This window comes from Bos indicus x Bos taurus, chromosome 14 (genome assembly GCF_003369695.1).
Source record: "Bos indicus x Bos taurus breed Angus x Brahman F1 hybrid chromosome 14, Bos_hybrid_MaternalHap_v2.0, whole genome shotgun sequence".
Taxonomy (NCBI): domain Eukaryota; kingdom Metazoa; phylum Chordata; class Mammalia; order Artiodactyla; family Bovidae; genus Bos; species Bos indicus x Bos taurus.
The window spans coordinates 73488507-73507196 of NC_040089.1; the positions used below are offsets into that span (position 1 = coordinate 73488507).

Sequence of the window (18690 nt, forward strand, 5' to 3'; positions counted from 1 at the left end):
CCTCCGTTCTCTGGGAGCACGTCTGGCGAGAAGCAGAAGCATTTAACAGTCAGATCACAGGATGCTCCTTTAAAAGGACAGATATATTCCTCAGGAACAGAGGGGTAGATAGAGAAGAGAGAGGATCCAAAATAGAGAGGGAGAAAATTGACTGAGCTTCGTTAAACTTCCCCAAATTAAAAAGAAAAGTAAGGTAATGTTGACAGATTTACCAAATTAAAATACAGGAGACCTAGGTAAATTAGCATTTTATATAAATAAGAAATAATTTTTATTTAATATAGATATTCCCCATTCAATATTTGGAACATACTTATACAAAAAGTAAATATATTTATTGTTTACCAGACATACAGATTTTTGCATGGGTCACACTTAGGCTAAGAAGTTATTAGTATTTATCTGAAACAAATTTATATAGGAATCATGTTTTATCTAGCAATCCTAAGTTAAAGTTATCTGCTGTGAATGAAAACATTAGTAGGTATATCAAATAGAATTTTCCCACAAATATGAGTTTCCAAGAACATCTTTTAAAAAATAATGGAAAGGAAATTATGTTTATGTTAACCCACTTCACTGTTTTTCCACAGGCGCTCTTATTTTGATATAGGCAACTTGATTGGAAACACATACCATCGGAGATGTCACATCCTACCACTAGCTTGCTATGTGACTAGTGGCCACATCTGTCAATAAAGCAGCCAGGATACCCGGTTCTGCCACTTCTTAGATTTGTAATCTCCCACAAGTATGATTAACAGAAGGATTAAGTTAAACTACAGAGCACAAAGGTGATCACAGAATTGACACATACTAGACATTGGTCTGGTGGTGACTAGCAGCAGCAGCAGCAGCAGCAGTACTTAGTAGTTTGTTTTATTATAAGCATGCGTACATTACATATAATAGATGGTACTGTCAGAACTGCTTGTAATTCTGTTGATGATCAGTATCAGTTCACTTTCAGGCTAACGTAAGCAGCAGCACTTGCTCTGGAGCAGTTCCTGGAGCCTCCTGCACTAACTTGGTGAAGCAACAGCGTCACCTAGTGGTTGTCAAGTCAGTTGTTCAGTCGCTAAATCGTGTCTGAATCTTTGAGACCCCGTGACTTGCAGCACACCAGGCTTTCCTGTCCTTCACTATCTCCCTGAGTTTACTCTAACTCATGTCCACTGAGTCAGTTATTCCATCCAACCATCTCATCCTCTGTCCTCTGTCAAGTAAGTAACAAACAATTAAGAACACCTGGATAAAGGTTGCCAGGGCTTGTATCTACACAGACTTTACTATGTCAGTGATGACTTCTGATGGTATTTCATATTTTCTACAATATAGCATATCAAATTAGTCTCACTTTGCATTAAAATGATGCACACACTACTCCCAAAAGGGTCTCAGCTATCTCTGCTTTTACCTAACTTTACCTGACGGTCTAACATATGCTTTCAAAGAAACAAATTCTGACTGTTTTAATTATAAAATTACTCATAGTTTTCAAACTTCTCACAGTTTCTCCTAACTCTACTATTCTCCAAAAATCCCAGCAGAAGGGAAGGAGGGAGTGGGGAGAACTGGAAATCTGAATCTTGAGATTTACTCAATTACCAGCTTCAAATTATTTTCCTTCTATTCAGGTTAGAAGTTTCTGTTTTCATCCTCATGCTGTCAAGAGGATCTATGATTTTCTTTTGGAAAAGAAAAGATCTTATTTTCCTGAAATTCAAATTGAGATATAAATATTCAATTACAAATTTTGTTTCTGAATTAGCTGGACCAGTGTCTACTCCAGTTGTATTTTATAGCTTCTGTCCTGAAAGCCTCTTGAGATAAGAGATTTATAGTTCCTATAATGTGAGTAAAATTTTTAAGAAGTAATGAATAATGCAGCTTTTGCTCACTTCCAAAGACATCAAGAGAAATTAAGAATCCCAAATAGCCTTTGGGGAGATTTTACTCTGATTCTACTTAATCTGTTTCTTATATGAGACCATTATAGACATCCAAAGCCAGAATTCCATGGCCTAGTGACAAACAGCGGAGAAGGCAATGGCACCCCACTCCAGTACTCTTGCTTGGAAAATCCCATGGACGGAGGAGCCTGTTAGGCTGCAATCCATGGGGTCGCTAAGAGTCGGACACGACTGAGTGACTTCACTTTCACTTTTCATTTTCATGCATTGGAGAAGGAAATGGCAACCCACTCCAGTGTTCTTGCCTGGAGAATCCCAGGGACGGGGGAGCCTGGTGGGCTGTCGTCTATGGGGTCGCACAGAGTCGGACATGACTGAAGAGACTTAGCATAGCATAGTGGCAAACAGTTAAATTAAGTAAAAATGGCATTAAAACTGGTAATATATTGACTCAGATATAACCCAAGAGTTATTAATCAATGACTGCTAGAAATACGTCCTGAGTTTCTGAGAAATACATACACACATTTCAAACATCCATTAGGAATTTTTCCTTTTAAAGAACCAAACTTTTTTACATACATATTTTAAATCCCCAATGATTCTCCGTCATCAAAATATTTCTGTGGCTCCCAGACCTTTCACAGTTTTTCCTTCCCCAGACTCTCCTCCATTCTAGAGTTTTCATAAATATCTCATGACTGACATTATTTCACAATGTTCCTAGACTGGTGAGAATTATGATGCTCTCTTTTTCTCCTGATAAGAATGAGTGAAAATAGCCACATGGATAATTTATTAGACAGCACATGCCAGAGCCCCTATAATCAGTCCCAAACAAGAGCAAAAATACGTCCTGTAAGATTTCTTTCTTTCTCCTCCAGTTGTTCCTTCTCCACCTGATACCTGAGGGAGACAGCTTAGGTACAGTTCTACCATGCAAAACTCACAGGCAGGTTTCCCTGTCCTTCACCATCTCCCAGAGTTTGCTCAAACTCAAGGCCATTGAGTCCATGATGCAGATGGAAGGAACTGCGTGTAAAGGCCAATGGGAGAAGCAGCATGAAAGCTTCAGGACACTGAAGGGAGTATGATCGGAGAGTGGTGAGCTTAAGAAAAGAGTGGTGTGTGCTGAGATCAGAGGGGAGGTAAGAAAATTACAGAATGAGCCATGTTAAAGAGTTGGGACTTTGTCAAGAACTTAATTGGCAGCCATTGTTGGCTCATAGCAGCTTATTCATGATAGAAGGAAACTGGAAAAAAATCCAAGGTGAAGAATAAATGAATAAATAGTAGTATATTTATATTATGGAACAATAGTCAATAATAAAAAGGAACAAATTCATGATACACATAAACACTGTGGATGAATCTCAAAACCGTTATGCTGAGTGAAAAAATGCCTTACAGAAAATACATATAGTGCAATCCTTTTATATGAAGTTCTGAAATGGGCAAAATCTATGGTGGAAAAACATCAGAATAGTTCACTTCCTCTGGGAAATGATGCAAGAATATACTAGAAAGTAGAGCTGCCAGATAGAATACAGGATTTCTAGTTAAATTTGAATTTCAGATAAACTGCAAAGAATTTTCTTGCATAAGTATATCCTATGGAACATTTGAGACATTATTATATTAAATATTTATCCATTGCTTCACTGAAATTCAAATTTAACTGGGTGTTCTGTAAAATCTAGCAAAACTACAAGGAAGGGACATGAGAAGATTTTCTGGAATGATGGTAACGCTCCATCTTGATGAGGGCTTATAAATGCATTTTTGGTGAAGTCATATAAATTTGTGCATGTAAACCAACAATCTTATTGCTGGGAATACACCCTAAGGAAACCAGAATTGAAAGGACTCAAGTATGCCAATGTTCATTGCAGCACTATTTACAATAGCTAGGACATGGAAGCAACTTAGACGTCCATCAGCAGATGAATGAATAAGGAAGTTTTGGTACATATACACAATGGAATATTACTAAGCTATAAGAAGGAACACATTTGAGTCAGTTCTAATGAGATAAATGAACCTGGATCCTATTATACAGAGTGAAGGAAGTCAGAAAGAGAAAGACAAATACTGTGTATTAATGCATATATATGGAATCAAGAAAGACAGTACCAATGATCCTACAAGCACAGCAGCAAAGGAGACACAGATGTAAAGAACAGACTTTTGGACTCAGTGGGAGAAGGTGATGGTGGGATAATTTGAGAGAATAGCATTGAAACATGTATTACCATATGTAAAATAGATGACCAGTGCAAGTTCAATGCAGGAAGCAGGGCACCCAAAGAGTGGTGGACAACCCAGAGGGATGGGGTGGGGAGGGATGTGGGAGAGGGTTCAGGATGGAGGGGACACATATACACCTGTAGCCGATTCGTGTTGATTTATGGCAAAAACCACCACAATATTGTAAAGTAAAGTGAAAGTCGCTCAGTTGTGTCTGACTCTGCGACACCATGGATTATACAGTCCATGGAATTCTCTAGGCCAGAGTACTGGAGTGGGTAGCCTATCCTTTCTCCAGGGAATCTTCCCAACCCAGCGATGGAACCCTGGTCTCCCACATTGCAGGCGGATTCTTTACAAGCCTAGTCACCAGGGAAGCCCATTGTAAAGTAATTATCCTCCAATTAAAATAAATTAATTAATTTGTTTTAAAAAATGTAAATATCAAAGTTACCTCAGAAGAAAGAGAGAAACAAATATTGAACTCTAATTAGTGACATGCGCACTGAAATATTAGAAGGGAAACCACTGATGTCTGCAACTTCAAAAATAAATTAAAAAAATAAACTGGATCAATGGTTGACTAGAGGGATGTAATAAAGCAGATAGAGTGAAATGTTAACTGTAGAATCTAGATGATGGACTTATGGGTATTCACTGTAAAATTCTTCCAAATTATCTACATGCTTAAGAATTTTTATAATAAAATGTTAGGGGGGGAAAAGTCTTGTTTCCTCTCATGGAGCTTACATTATAGTAGAGGGAGACGGGCAATAAATAAAATTAGTAGGTAAATTACAGAGTGAAATAGAAGGAATGGGAGAAGCAATCAGAAGGGAAGGGGTGAAGTAGGAGCTGGGGGTGAAACTCACAGTTGAAATATGGCGGCCAGGGAGGCACTTCCCATAGGCTGGGGGGACTGAGCAGGCACATCTGAGAGAAGAGCCATCAGATGGGGGATGAGAGAAAGTGGAGACTGAGGTGGGAGACTGATCCAGTTTATTTTAAAGGAATTCCTCTCTGCTCATTGTACCATGGAATTAGTAACTGGCGACAAAGAGAATTTATTAATAATCCTAAAATATACGTCTTTCTATTTGAATCTACCTTCCCACAACACAGACAATAACAAATTTATAACAGTAAAAGAGATGAGTTTCTCTTTTTTACTCAGCTATGTCTTTCTGAGGCAAGTGTGAGTGAACCAAAAAATTCCAGAGAGGACCCACAAAAGAGACAGAGAAATACTAAATCCAAATAACTCACAAAAAGTTAATGCTTCAGTTGCTTCAACTTCATTTGAGTAAATAAAAGTTTGTTGTAATTGTTAGAAAATGAAAATATTTTGCAGTGTTTCAGATTCTAACATAATGCTAGAATTTCAGAAGGATTATAGATTGGCAAGAAGAGACCACAATCTCATATGCCAATGAAAATGAAAGTCTCTCAGTCGTGTCTGACTCTTTGTGACCCCGAGGGACTCAACAGTCCATGGAATTCTCCAGGCCAGAATACTGGAGTGGGTAGCCTTTCCCTTCTCCAGGGGATCTTCCCAACCCAGGGATGGAACCCAGGTCTCCAGCATTGCATGCATATGCCAATGGACACCCATATATATGTGCCATATATATCTCATTTAATTAAATGGTTCTGAACATAGGGCAGAAGCAGATGCATCCTTCCCCAGATGCATCCTTCCTGTGATCATGCACGATCATGCATTCAGCAAAACTAAGTCTCCTGAGCTCAGAGTCATGCTTTCTCTTTAGCACACATTTAGTTATTGATGCTTTCTAGCGTTCTTCCTGCACTTTTTGCCTTTCAAAGACTCAGCTGATTCCTATTCATTATACCCACAGAATTCATTCCCTCACTTGTTTCAGATTTTTGATCAAATATTACCCTATCAGACCCAGATTACTCTCTATAAAATGTATCCTTGGGGACTTTCCGGGTGGTCCAGTGGTTAAGAATCCACCCTCCAAAGCAGGGGAGGCAGGCTTGATCCCTGGTTGGGGAACTAAGACCCAACATGTGGCAGGGCAGCTAAGCCCATGTGCAGCCCCCAGAGAAAGGCCAAGTGATGCAAGGAAGAGTCCACACACCATGGTGAACACCCAGTGCAGCCAAAATGCTTTTTAAAAAGTGTTCTCATCATTTCTCTCTCTCTTGAATCCTATTTTATTTCTCTTCAAAGTACATATCACCATATTATTTGTCTGGCTTTTATTGTTTGCCTCCCCAACCCCATCAGAATATAAGCTTTCTAAAATCAGAGACTTGCCAGTTTTGTTCACTGCTATATTCCTAGAACAGAAAACAGTGCCTGGTAGACAGGAGCCCCTCAATAAATATTTGCTTAATACATGAATAAATAATTTGTGAAGAATAGAATCAATTCTATTTTGGATAGTGAAGCTTGGAAACCTGGGTTAAAAATGAAGAAAGAGATTTAGCAGCTACTCCCCTAGCTGCGGTAAGTGAATCTAAATGAAACTGGTGGGAATAGGTGAGTTCCTTCAGGTAAAGAAAAAGTGCGAAGAGACAATAAAATGGGACTAAGAGAAATCTCCTCATAGAACCGTTGGTCTTGTGTGAAGATATAGAAGACAACTCAGTTAAGCTATGGGCAAGAGGCCATCAGGAAAATAATGATCCTAAGGCATAAAGTTCCAAGAGGCAGAAGATGCTCAAACAAGACCAAACTTACAGAACAGCCAGATGAGGAGCAGCTGGATTGGTAGGAAGTCACTGATGAACTCTGAAAGGCCATTTTTGGAATAATCTGGCAGAAACAAAGTCTCCGTAACTTGAGATATGAAGTGGGGGGTAAAAAATGTGGAGGCGGACAGTCAACAGTCTCCATGTCCCCTGAGCTTCAAGAATACCTGAAATGCTTGGTGAATAAGTGAACACATAGATAAATGAGTGAATACAATTTTCTCCCCAAAACCAAGGTTGGTACATAAATTGTAGCTGAAGTCATGAGATTAAAATGGTAAACAAACATGCTTTTCAACAACATAGGTTGCATAAGGCATTTCCCTAATCAAAATCAATTTTCTCAGTAGTTTTCCCTCGGCAAACATACACATTTTATTCCTGCAACTCATTTTTAAGTGAGCTCCTATGACTTTCATTTGTACCTTTTTGTTTGTTTGTTTGTTTTGTTTGTTTAAAATGCATTCTTGGTTAATGGAGCCTTTAGAAATTTTCCTGGAGCAACTCTGTCTCAGTGGGGCTTGACTCCTGCATTCTACCGAACTGAGAGCCTCTCAGTTAAGCTCCATTTATTTAGCTTCTCAGGTATGCCAGAGGCAACCCTGCTGCATGAACGACCATGTCCTGAAGTGACCTAAAAAAAGGCCCAGTTAGGAAGGTAACATGGTAATAAAACATACGTAAGATGAAAAATCACTCAGCTTTCCATAAGAACCACCACCAATTAGTCACATGAATAGTGGGGTTTAAAAATAAATTATAATTAAATTTCTTGCTTTTCTAAGATAAACAGCAAATTTATCTTAGTCTGTCCCTGGGGTCTCAAACAAGCATGTGCATCAAAATCACCTGGAGGAGCTTTCAATCACAGACTGTTGTACTATACTCTCCTGGTTTCTGATTCAGTGGTTCTGGGTGGGGACAGATAATTTGTTCTTCCAACAAGTTTTCAAGTGATGTGGATGCTGCTGGACAGAACACTTCCAAGAGCTACTCATCTATGCAAACTGTACTACACATTCTCATAACTTTCCCCCCTACTTTTCTGTTGTCCCACAGAGAAAAGGAGCCAAATTCTCATCCCAGCACTACTTCCCATGGTTTTCTTGTGGGAAAAAAAAAAATTGACAAGCTTTAAAAGCAAGAACAAAGTGATGTTAGGAGTAACCAAGCCTGGGTTTTCAGCTTCTACTCATTTTTAAGTGGAATGAAGGTTTTGTCTTAGTCAAGAGGACTTTAGTATCCTTAAGAAAAAGAAGATGGTGGGATCACTGTCCTCATTTCATATTGTACTTCAAAGCTAAAGTAATCAAAATATCATGGTATTGACAGAAAAATATACACAGATCAATGAAACAGAATTGAGAGCTCAGAAATAAATCCACACATATATGGACAGTTAATTTACAATACAGGAGCAAAAACCATACAATGGAGAAAGGACAGTCTCTTCAATAAGTGGTACTGGAAAACTGAACAGCCACATACAAAAGAACGAAAATAGACCATCATCTTACATCGTACACATAACTCAGCTTTAAAGAACTGAATGTAAAACCTGAAACCATAAAACTCCTGGAAAAAACACAGACATTACACTCTTTGACACTGGTCTTAGCAATATATTTCTAGGTATGTCTCTTCAGGGAAAGCAAACAAAAACAAAAATAAATTTCCAGTATTCTTGCCAGGAGAATCCCTGGACAGAGGAGCCTGGCAGGTTACAGTCCATGAAGTCGCAAGAGTTGGACACGACTTAGCAACTAAACCACCAGCACCACATCAAACTAAAATGCTTTTGCAGGCAAAGGAAACCATCAACACCAAGAAAAGACACCCTCCAACAGGAGAAGACATTTGCGTATCAAATAAGGCATTAACATCCAAAATATGTAAAGAACTCATAAAACTCAACAACAAAAAGCCTGATTCAAAAATGGGCAGAGGATCTGAATAGACATTTTTCCAAGGAAGACATACAGAAGGCCAACAGGCATATGAAAAAATGTTCGACATCACTAATTACTAGGGAAATCAAAACCATGAGATATCACCTCCTACCCATTAGAATGGATACTACCAAAAAGGCGAAAAACAACGATCACTGGCGAGGATGTGGAGAAAAGGGAACCCTCACACACTGTTGGTGGGAAAGTAAATTGGTGCAGCCTCTGTGGAAAATAGTATGAAGTGAAGTGAAGTCACTCAGTCGTGTCCAACTCTGCGACCCCATGGACTGTAGCCCACCAGGCTCCTCTTCCATGGGATTTTCCAGGCAAGAATACTGGAGTGGGTTGCCATTTCCTTCTCCAGAAAACAGTATGGAGGTTCTTCAAAAAATTAAAAATATGTATGTGTCGATGCAATCATCCAATTTATCTGCTCCTCCCACCCTTTACACCCCATAACCGTGAGTTTATTTTCTACATGTGTAACTCTATTTTAGTTTTTAAGAATACATATGTGTTTAAAAGTTCATGTGTAGCCTTTTTTTTAGTTTCCATGTATAAGTGACATCATGTGATATTTGTCTTTCTCTGCCTGACTTACTTCACTCAGTATGAGACTCTAGGTCCATTCATGTTGCTGTGAATGGCATATATATACAATAGATAACTACTAAGGGCCTACTGTATAGCACAAGAAACTCTACTCAGTACTCTGTAATGGCTTATGGGGGAAAGAATCTAAAAAAGAATGGATATATGTATTTGTGTAATAGATTCACTTTACCATACACCTGAAAGTAACAATGAAAAGGACATCTTTTTTTAGGTGTTAGTTCTAGAAGGTCTCACCCTGCTTATTTAACTTCTATGCAGAGTACATCATGAGAAACGCTGGACTGGAAGAAACACAAGCTGGAATCAAGATTGCCAAGAGAAATATCAATAACCTCAGATATGCAGATGACACCACCCTTATGGCAGAAAGTGAAGAGGAACTCAAAAGCCTCTTGATGAAAGTGAAAGAGGAGAGTGAAAAAGTTGGCTTAAAGCTCAACATTCAGAAAACGAAGATCATGGCATCCGGTCCCACCACTTCAGGGAAATAGATGGGGAAACAGTGGAAACAGTGTCAGACTTTATTTTTCTGGGCTCCAAAATCACTGCAGATGGTGACTGCAGCCATGAAATTAAAAGACGCTTACTCCTTGGAAGGAAAGTTATGACCAACCTAGATAGCATATTCAAAAGCAGAGACATTACTTTGAAAACAAAGGTCCGTCTAGTCAAGGCTATGGTTTTTCCTGTGGTCATGTATGGATGTGAGAGTTGGACTGTGAAGAAGGCTGAGCGCCGAAGAATTGATGCTTTTGAACTGTGGTGTTGGAGAAGACTCTTGAGAGTCCCTTGGACTACAGGGAGATCCAATCAGTCCATTCTGAAGGAGATCAGCCCTGGGATTTCTTTGGAAGGAATGATGCTAAAGCTGAAACTCCAGTACTTTGGCCACCTCATGCAAAGAGTTGACTCTTTGGAAAAGACTCTGATGCTGGGAGGGATTGGGGGCAGGAGGAGAAGGGGACGACAGAGGATGAGATGGCTGGATGGCATCACTGACTCGATGGATGTGAGTCTGAGTGAACTCCGGGAGTTGGTGATGGACAGGGAGGCCTGGCATGCTGCGATTCATGGGCTCGCAAAGAGTCAGACACGACTGAGCGACTGATCTGATCTGATTTGATCTGATCTAGAAGGTCTTGTAAGTCTTCATAGAACCGTTCAGCTTTTTCAGCATTACTGGTCAGGGCATAGACTATGATACTGAATGGCTTGCCTTGGAAATCAACAGAGATCATTCTGTCGTTCTTGAGATTGCATCCAAGTACTGCATTTCAGACTCTTGATGACTATGATGGCTACTCCATTTCTTCTAAGGGATTCTCACCACAGTAGTAGATAAAATGGTCATCGGAGTTAAATTCACCCATTCCAGTCTATTTTAATTTGCTGATTCCTAAAATGTTGACATTCACTCTTGCCATCTCCTATTTGATCACTTCCAATTTACCTTGATTCATGGACCTAACATTCCAGGTTCCTATGCAATATTGCTCTTTACAGCATCGGACTTTACTTCCATCACCAGTCACATCCATAACTGGGTGTTGTTATTGCTTTGGCTCCGTCTCTTCATTCTTTCTGGAGTTATTTCTCCACTGATCTCCAGTAGCATATTGGGCACCTACCCACCTGGGGAGTTCCTCTTTCAGTGTCCTATCGTTTTAGCTTTTCATACTGTTCATGGGGTTCTCAAGGCAAGAATACTGAAGTGGTTTGCCATTCGCTTCTCCAGTGGACCGCATTTTGTCAGAACTCTCCACCATGACCCGCCCGTCTTGGGTGGCCCTACACTGCAGCCTCATAGTTTCATTGAGTTAGACAAGGCTGTGATCCATGTGATCAGATTGTGTTTTTCAGGCTGTCCGCCCTCTGATGGATAAGGATAAGAGGCTTATGGAAGCTTCCTGATGGGAGAGACTGGCTGTGGTGGAAACTGGGTCTTGTTCTGATTGGTGGGGCCATGCTCAGTAAATCTTTAGTTTTCCATTGATGGGTGGAGCTTTGTTCCTTCCCTATTATTTACCTGGGGCCAAACTATGGTGGAGGTGATGAAGATAATGGCGACCTCCTTCAAAGGATCCCATGCATGCACTGCTACACTCAGTGCCCCCAACCCTGCAGCAGGCCACTACAAACCCACACCTCCACCGGAGACTCCTGGACACTCACGGGCAAGTCTGGGTCAGTCTCTTGTGGGGTCACTGCTCCTTTCTCCTGGGTCCTGGTGCACACAAGGTTCTGTTTATGCCCTCCAAGAATCTATTTCCCAGTCCTCTGTAAGTTCTGGCAGCTCTATGGTGGGGTTAATGGCGACCTCCTCAAAAAGGGCTTATGCCACACCCAAGTCTGCTGCACCCAGAGCCCCTGTCCCTGCGGGAGTCCACTGCCGACCCATACCTCCACAGGAGATGCTCAAACACTCTTGAGAGTCCCTCGGACTGCAAGGAGATCCAACCAGTCTATCCTAAAGGAAATCAGTCCTGAATATTCATTGGAAGGATGAATGCTGAAGCTGAAACTCCAATACTTCGGCCACCTGATGCAAAAAGCTGATTCATTGGAAAAGACCCTGATGCTGGGAAAGATTGAAGGTGGGAGGAGAAGGGGATGACAGAGGATGAGATGGTTGGATGGCATCACCAACTCAAGGGACATGAGTTTTGAGTAAACTCCAGGAGTTGGTGACGGACAGGGAGGCCTGGCATGCTGCAGTCCACGGGGTCACAAAGAGTCAGACATGACTGAGCAACTGAACTGAAATTAACAATATTATAAATCAATTATACTTCAGTACAAAAATGTTTTAATTAAAAATAGAACTATTACATGATCCAGCTATTCTACTTCTGTATATTTATCTGAAGAATATAAAAACATTGATTTGAAAAGACATATGCCCCCTATGTTCATTGCAGCATTATTTACAAATAGCAAAGATATGGGAACAACCTAAGTGTTCATGAATGATGAATGGATGAAGATATGGGATATTATATAATACTGCTGCTGCTGCTGCTAAGTCGCTTCAGTCATGTCCAACTCCTAGCGACCCCATGGACTGCAGCCTACCAGGCTCCTCTGTCCATGGGATTTGCCAGGCAAGAGTACTGGAATGGGTTGCCATTGCCTTCTCCATTATATAATACTCAGTTCAGTTCAGTTCAGTTGCTCAGTCATGTCCGACTCTTTGCGACCCCATGAATCGCAGCACGCCAGGCCTCCCTGTCCATCACCAACTCCCGGAGTTCACTCAGACTCACGTCCATCGAGTCAGTGATGCCATCCAGCCATCTCATCCTCTGTCGTCCCCTTCTCCTCCTGCCCCCAATCCCTCCCAGCATCAGAGTCTTTTCCAATGAGTCAACTCTTTGCATGAGGTGGCCAAAGTACTGGAGTTTCAGCTTTAGCATCATTCCTTCCAAGGAAATCCCAGGACTGATCTCCTTCAGAATGGACTGGTTGGATCTCCCTGCAGTCCAAGGGACTCTCAAGAGTCTTCTCCAACACCAAAGTTCAAAAGCATCAATTCTTTGGCGCTCAGCTTTCTTCACAGTCCAACTCTCACCTCAGTCATAAAAAAATAAGATGCGATATTGCCATTTGCTACAACAGGGATGGACCTTGAGGGGATTACACTAAATGAAATAAGAGAAAGACCAATATTATACGATTTCCCTCATATGTGGAATATAAAACAAAATAAGCAAGCAAAATAAACACACAGATACCGAGAACATTCTAGTGATTACCAGAAGGGAAGGGGGTTGGGGAGGGCAAAGCGGATAAAGGGGATTAACCGTATGGCAGTGAACGGAGACTAAACTTCTGGTAGTGTGCACAGGAGCTGAAACAGAATGTTGACTATACCAAACTTATATGTTATAAACCAATATTACCTTAATAAAGACAGAAAAGAAAGATTTTAGTGCCTCTTAGAAAATAAGAACGCAACTGAAATCATAATTGAACTATCTAGCACTAAAATGTGATTCTCTTTCACTTGCAAAATACCCATAAAATAAATACTTGACCCCATCAAAATAAAATGACAGAAAAAAATGACACTCAATTGCCACACACACTGATTTTTCTATTTTTATTTTATTTTTCAGCACACTTAAGAGTCTAAACAATCTAAAGTTAGACTGTGGTGCTTAAACTGGTCCTTTACTTTTCTTTTCTTCCTTTACTTAAGGTATTGACAAAGAGCAGGGTATCATAAGCTGGGCATAATCTGACTATGTGCGTAGAGCTGATGGGTAAGTCATGTGAGGCTCTAAATGAGCTACTTACCTGCTCTATACCTGAGCAATTCCAAAGATGTTAGGGTTACGTTGGTAAAAACATTTATAAGAACAAATTAATATTCGAAGAGGTACCAGCTGTAGATTTCTGCTTATTTTCCAGTTCTAAAAAGTAAAGATTAAAAATAAAATTAAGGCACTACTCAATAAATATTTTAAACATTTACAATATTTTAAGTATTTTAAGTAAATAAAATAAATATTAGCTTTCTCGGAGATTTCAGAATATTGATTTCTAAAGTACATACTAAACTGTTTATGCTTGATTTGCTCTTTTCCCACACACAAATAAACAAACTTAACTAGTTAACAAGGGCATGCTGCTATGTGCTGTGCTTAGTCGCTCAGTTGTGTCTGACACTTTGTGACCCCAAGGACTGTAGCCCACCAGGCTCCTCTCTCCATGGGATTCTCCAGGCAAGAATCCTGGAGTGAGTTGCCATTCCCTTCTCCAGGGGATCTTCCCAACCCAGGATCACAGCCAGGTCTTCTTCACTGCTGGTGGATTCTTTACTGCCTGAGCCACCACTGAAGCCCTAAGAAGGGCATACTCAACACTAAATAAAATTCAAATGATAAAAGATTATCTAGGCTTTTATCCAAAGATATTACTGTATTGCTTAGTTGTAAAGTTTCTGGGATGAAGGCAAAAAAAATGATACAGAATCCATACAAACCTGATTCTGATCTACAGGGATGTTAAACTGATCAATAAACAGAGACTAACTGAACACTTCGATACACATCTCAGTTTTACCTAGCATCCATTTCTCATGGAAATTAATCTTCCTAGAACTCTGTTTATTGTCTGCAATGTTCATTAAGATTTTCACGGGCTAGGTTTCAAGCAAGTTGATCAATATAGGACTTAAGTTTTTGTACTTACAATATCTCTCATCTTACTTCTAAATGTACAAATAAGGAATTTTAGAACATATACACTAAGTTGGTGTACATGTTCTGACCACTTCAATTCAATTCAGTTCAGTCATTCAGTCATATCCGACTCTTTGCAGCCCCATGGACTGCAGCAGACAGGCCTCTCTGTCCATCACCAACTCTCAGAGTTTACTCAAACTCATGTCCATTGAGTCGGTGATGCCATGCAACCATCTCATCCTCTGTCATCCCCTTCTCCTCCCACCAACAACCTTTCACAGCATCAGGGTCTTTTCAAATGAGTCGATTTTTTGCAGCAGGTGGCCAAAGTATTGACCTCTTAGTGTACATGTTCTGACCACTATATTTGAAATAATGGCAACCTCAAAGCTTACCATTTATTTGCTTTATAAGCAACTTCTGAGGTCAACACAGGTCTCAGTGAGAGAGTCCAAAACAGAGTCAAAGTTTAATTGGTTGATAACGCTACTTAGTTTTATCATTAACCAACCCACTGGGCTATCATTATCACAATCCACAGTAAGAGATTTCATTACTGTTCTGTTCACTCTTCCATAAAAGAACACCCTGGGCCTATTTAAAGGTTAAAGCACCTAAATACAGCTATTAATCCACCCTCAAGAGAGTAATAACCTTTCAACCTTGGTGATAAATCAATGAAGAGCCAAAGGCTCAGAGAATACATGGCACTATTCTAATGATAAAATATTTTGGATGAGGGTGAAAATTGGAATCTCTACAAACCTGACTTATTTCCTAGAAGTTTATGTGATCAACCAGGAAACATGACTGAAATTCCCTAATGGGAATCTTATTTTTTGTCTGTCAGCACCCATTTCCCACCAGCTGGCACAAAAGCCCACCTCTTCCTTTAAGGAACTACCCATTCTCCAATTTCAGTGCAAATGTTATGAAAGAGAGAGGGCAACTGATCCCACTACCACAGCCATGTAAGCACATAGCCCAAGAGCTTCCAAGAAAACCGATAATCATCAGCCCCAAAGCTTTCCCTGAATCTGTTGAGAGAAGAAGTGCTCCCTCCACAGCCAGAAGACACAATTGAAAGAACTCTAACCTGAGAGCAAGGGCGCCCCCAGTGGCTCAGTGGTAAAGATCCACCTACAGAGCAGGAGCCACAGGAGATGCAGGTTCGATCCCTGGGTCAGGAAGATCCCCAGGAGGAGGGCATGGCAACCCACTCCAGTATTCTTGCCTGGACAATCCCATGGACAGAGGAGCCTGGTGGGCTACACTCCACAGGATCACAAAGAGTAAGACACGACTGAAGCAACTTAGCACACATGCACACAATCTGAGCTGCTGCTGCTGCTGCTAAGTTGCTTCAGTCGTGTCCGACTCTGTGCAACCCCAGAGATGGCAGCCCACCAGGCTCCCCCGTCCCTGGGATTCTCCAGGCAAGAACACTGGAGTGGGTTGCCATTTCCTTCTCCAATGCATGAAAGTGAAAAGTGAAAGTGAAGTTGCTCAGTTGTGTCCAACTCCTAGCGACCCCATGGACTGCAGCTTACCAGGCTCCTCCGTCCATGGGATTTTCCAGGCAAGAGTACTGGAGTGGGGTGCCATTGACTTCTCCGACACAATCTGAGAGAAAAGCCAAAACAAAGGAAACCAGGAGGACAAATTCTGGATGAATAAATTTGGATACCCAACCCAGCATGACTAAATATTCAGCCAGACTTATCCCTAGACCTTCTTCATTACTTGAGTTAGTGTGTGAGGTGGGTTTCTTTTACTTGCAGCTAGGAGTTATGACAAATTACAAACAACCAAAAACCTGTACCCTATTAGGCAAAAGTGTCAAAGATACAAAGATATATAAGGAACAATCCCTGCCTCTAAGAATCTTTCAGCAACTAGTTGGAAATGTAAGACATAAACACAAAAAAATAACTATAAACATAAGGCTCAATCCACTGATATGTTCTGCATGGGTGCAGAGAAAAGACACATCACCATAGGCTGCATATGAAGCAAGACTTCACATTATAACAAAACAGTGGACTAGGGTTTTAAGGATGTCTAGGATGTGGCTACCTGGAGAAGATACAAAAAGACATTTTTTAATAGAAAAGGTTAACTATGAGAGCAGTAATTCAAGAATGTTCATTTTGTATTGGGGAAACAATATACTCTCTATATAAACAATAAACAGATCATAAAATGTTGACTCATGGGACATCAACAATAAATATTAGTCTAAAGATAAAAAGAATTCATAAGTAGTTGTACAATATCAGACACATTATGTATAATAATTCAAATCTACTCTATATGAGATCAAATTGATTAATAGCTTATAATGGTTAAATGTTGAAATGGTACTTAAAGAACTAATGACAAAAGCCGAAATCTAAATGTGGCCTTTCCATATACATAGTAGATAACCCTCTCATCTAATAAACTATTCCTGTCGACGACTGTAACACATCTCATCCAGAACTAAAGGCTATCAAAATATACCATGCTACATGCACTTCACTCAGCTTCTGTTTAAGAAACCAGGACAAAGAGCAGAGCCATGAACCAAGAGGAGGAGGTTGAAGAAAGACAAACACAAACCAAGAAAGCAACTTGGCCATAGAGTGATCCAGTTCTCTTTGTCCAGTTTCTCCATGAGGTGAAAAGTTCATAACAGAAACTATTAAAAGCATTTCCTATTTCCGCCGTGGTTTTAGCCATTCTCCCTCGTGTCTTTAAGAAACTGCATGAGCAGAATTTGACTTGGCACTTGCTGCAAGCAGGAATGCAAGATGTCTGTGTTCCTCATTCCTTTTCTGGAGGGTATTATTGTTTAATTAGAATACAATGTTTTATTTAAATTTTTTCATAAATTTTTTATTAAAATGTATTTAATCTTATTTTACCAAAAGCCATTATCAGCTTTGTATTGAACAACTTGTGGTTATTCTCTAAGTTAATAATTACTATTTATAACATCATATATCTCACGGCTATTAATTGTTTCCTGGAAATTTTACTGAGAAAAATGGACTCAATATAATTCCTTGGTAATATACTTTTCCATCTAAAGCCACTGAACTCAGTAATGCTTACATGAGAAAAGAAAGTCTCTAATACCTTGACTCCTGATACCATTTAAGTTTCTATTTCCATTTGTGGCACTGTCACCAGTATGACATATATTTCTACTTGTATAACATACATCCATTTGAAATAAGCATTTACAAAGGAATTATGACACACAGAGTAGACATGTCTTCAAAAACCTCAACTAATAAAACCTCGTAACTCCATCAAAGATAAATACTGCTTTGTTGTTTACAGTTAGAAACTGAAACGCTTAAACATCCTTTTTATCAAGCCAAAGTCAGAGAAGAAGAAAAGGAGTTGGTTTATGATTTTATATCTTTTTAGCAAAAAGCTTTAAAATGTGAAATGCTATACTAAAGTCTAATTTTCTCTTTAATCTCTACAGTAAAATGCATTATTTCATAAAGGAAATAAACATGATTATAATCCTCTCTGTATTTTAAGGAAAAATAGTCTTCCACTTTAAGTTTGAAAATGCATGCTTACTAAGTTTTATATTCATTGAATGGTGGAATTGAGAGTTGTTTTTAAAATATGCCTGAGTGACAACTACCATATTTTAAGCTTTAAGAAATCAAAAAGTATCAAAATATATATTTATATCATATAGTATAAAGCAGAGCTTTGGATAAAGTTTCAGTATTTCATGAAGTGCAAGGACTAGGAAAGAAGAGATAGATGCCTTTCTTTTTTCTTAGGAAAAGGTATCATGGTAGACAGGAAAAAGGCTCCCCCAAAATATCCAGGTCTTAAACTCTGGAACCTATGACTACATATGTTATCTTACATGGAAAAAGAGACTTTGCAGGTGTGATAAAATTAAAGATCTTTAAAAAAAAAAAAAAGATTAAAAGGATCTCAAGATGGAGAGGTTAGCCTGAATTATCCAGGTGGACCCAATTTCATCATAAGGACCACTGAAAGTGGAAGAAGGAGGCAAAAGAGAAAGTCCAAGTGATGTGGTCT

At 39.7% G+C, this 18690-nt stretch overlaps 1 protein-coding gene across 1 annotated transcript in view; it reads right to left on the reverse strand.

Annotated features, from left to right (window-relative positions):
• Positions 1-13530: 13530 nt before the first annotated feature.
• Positions 13531-18690, reverse strand: part of LRRC69 (leucine rich repeat containing 69) — a 77514-nt gene continuing 72354 nt past the window's right edge. The window contains exon 8 of the mRNA XM_027561587.1: positions 13531-13857. Within this exon, the coding sequence (XP_027417388.1) occupies positions 13747-13857 (111 nt within the window). The 3' untranslated portion in view covers positions 13531-13746. The remainder of the gene's footprint in view (positions 13858-18690) is intronic.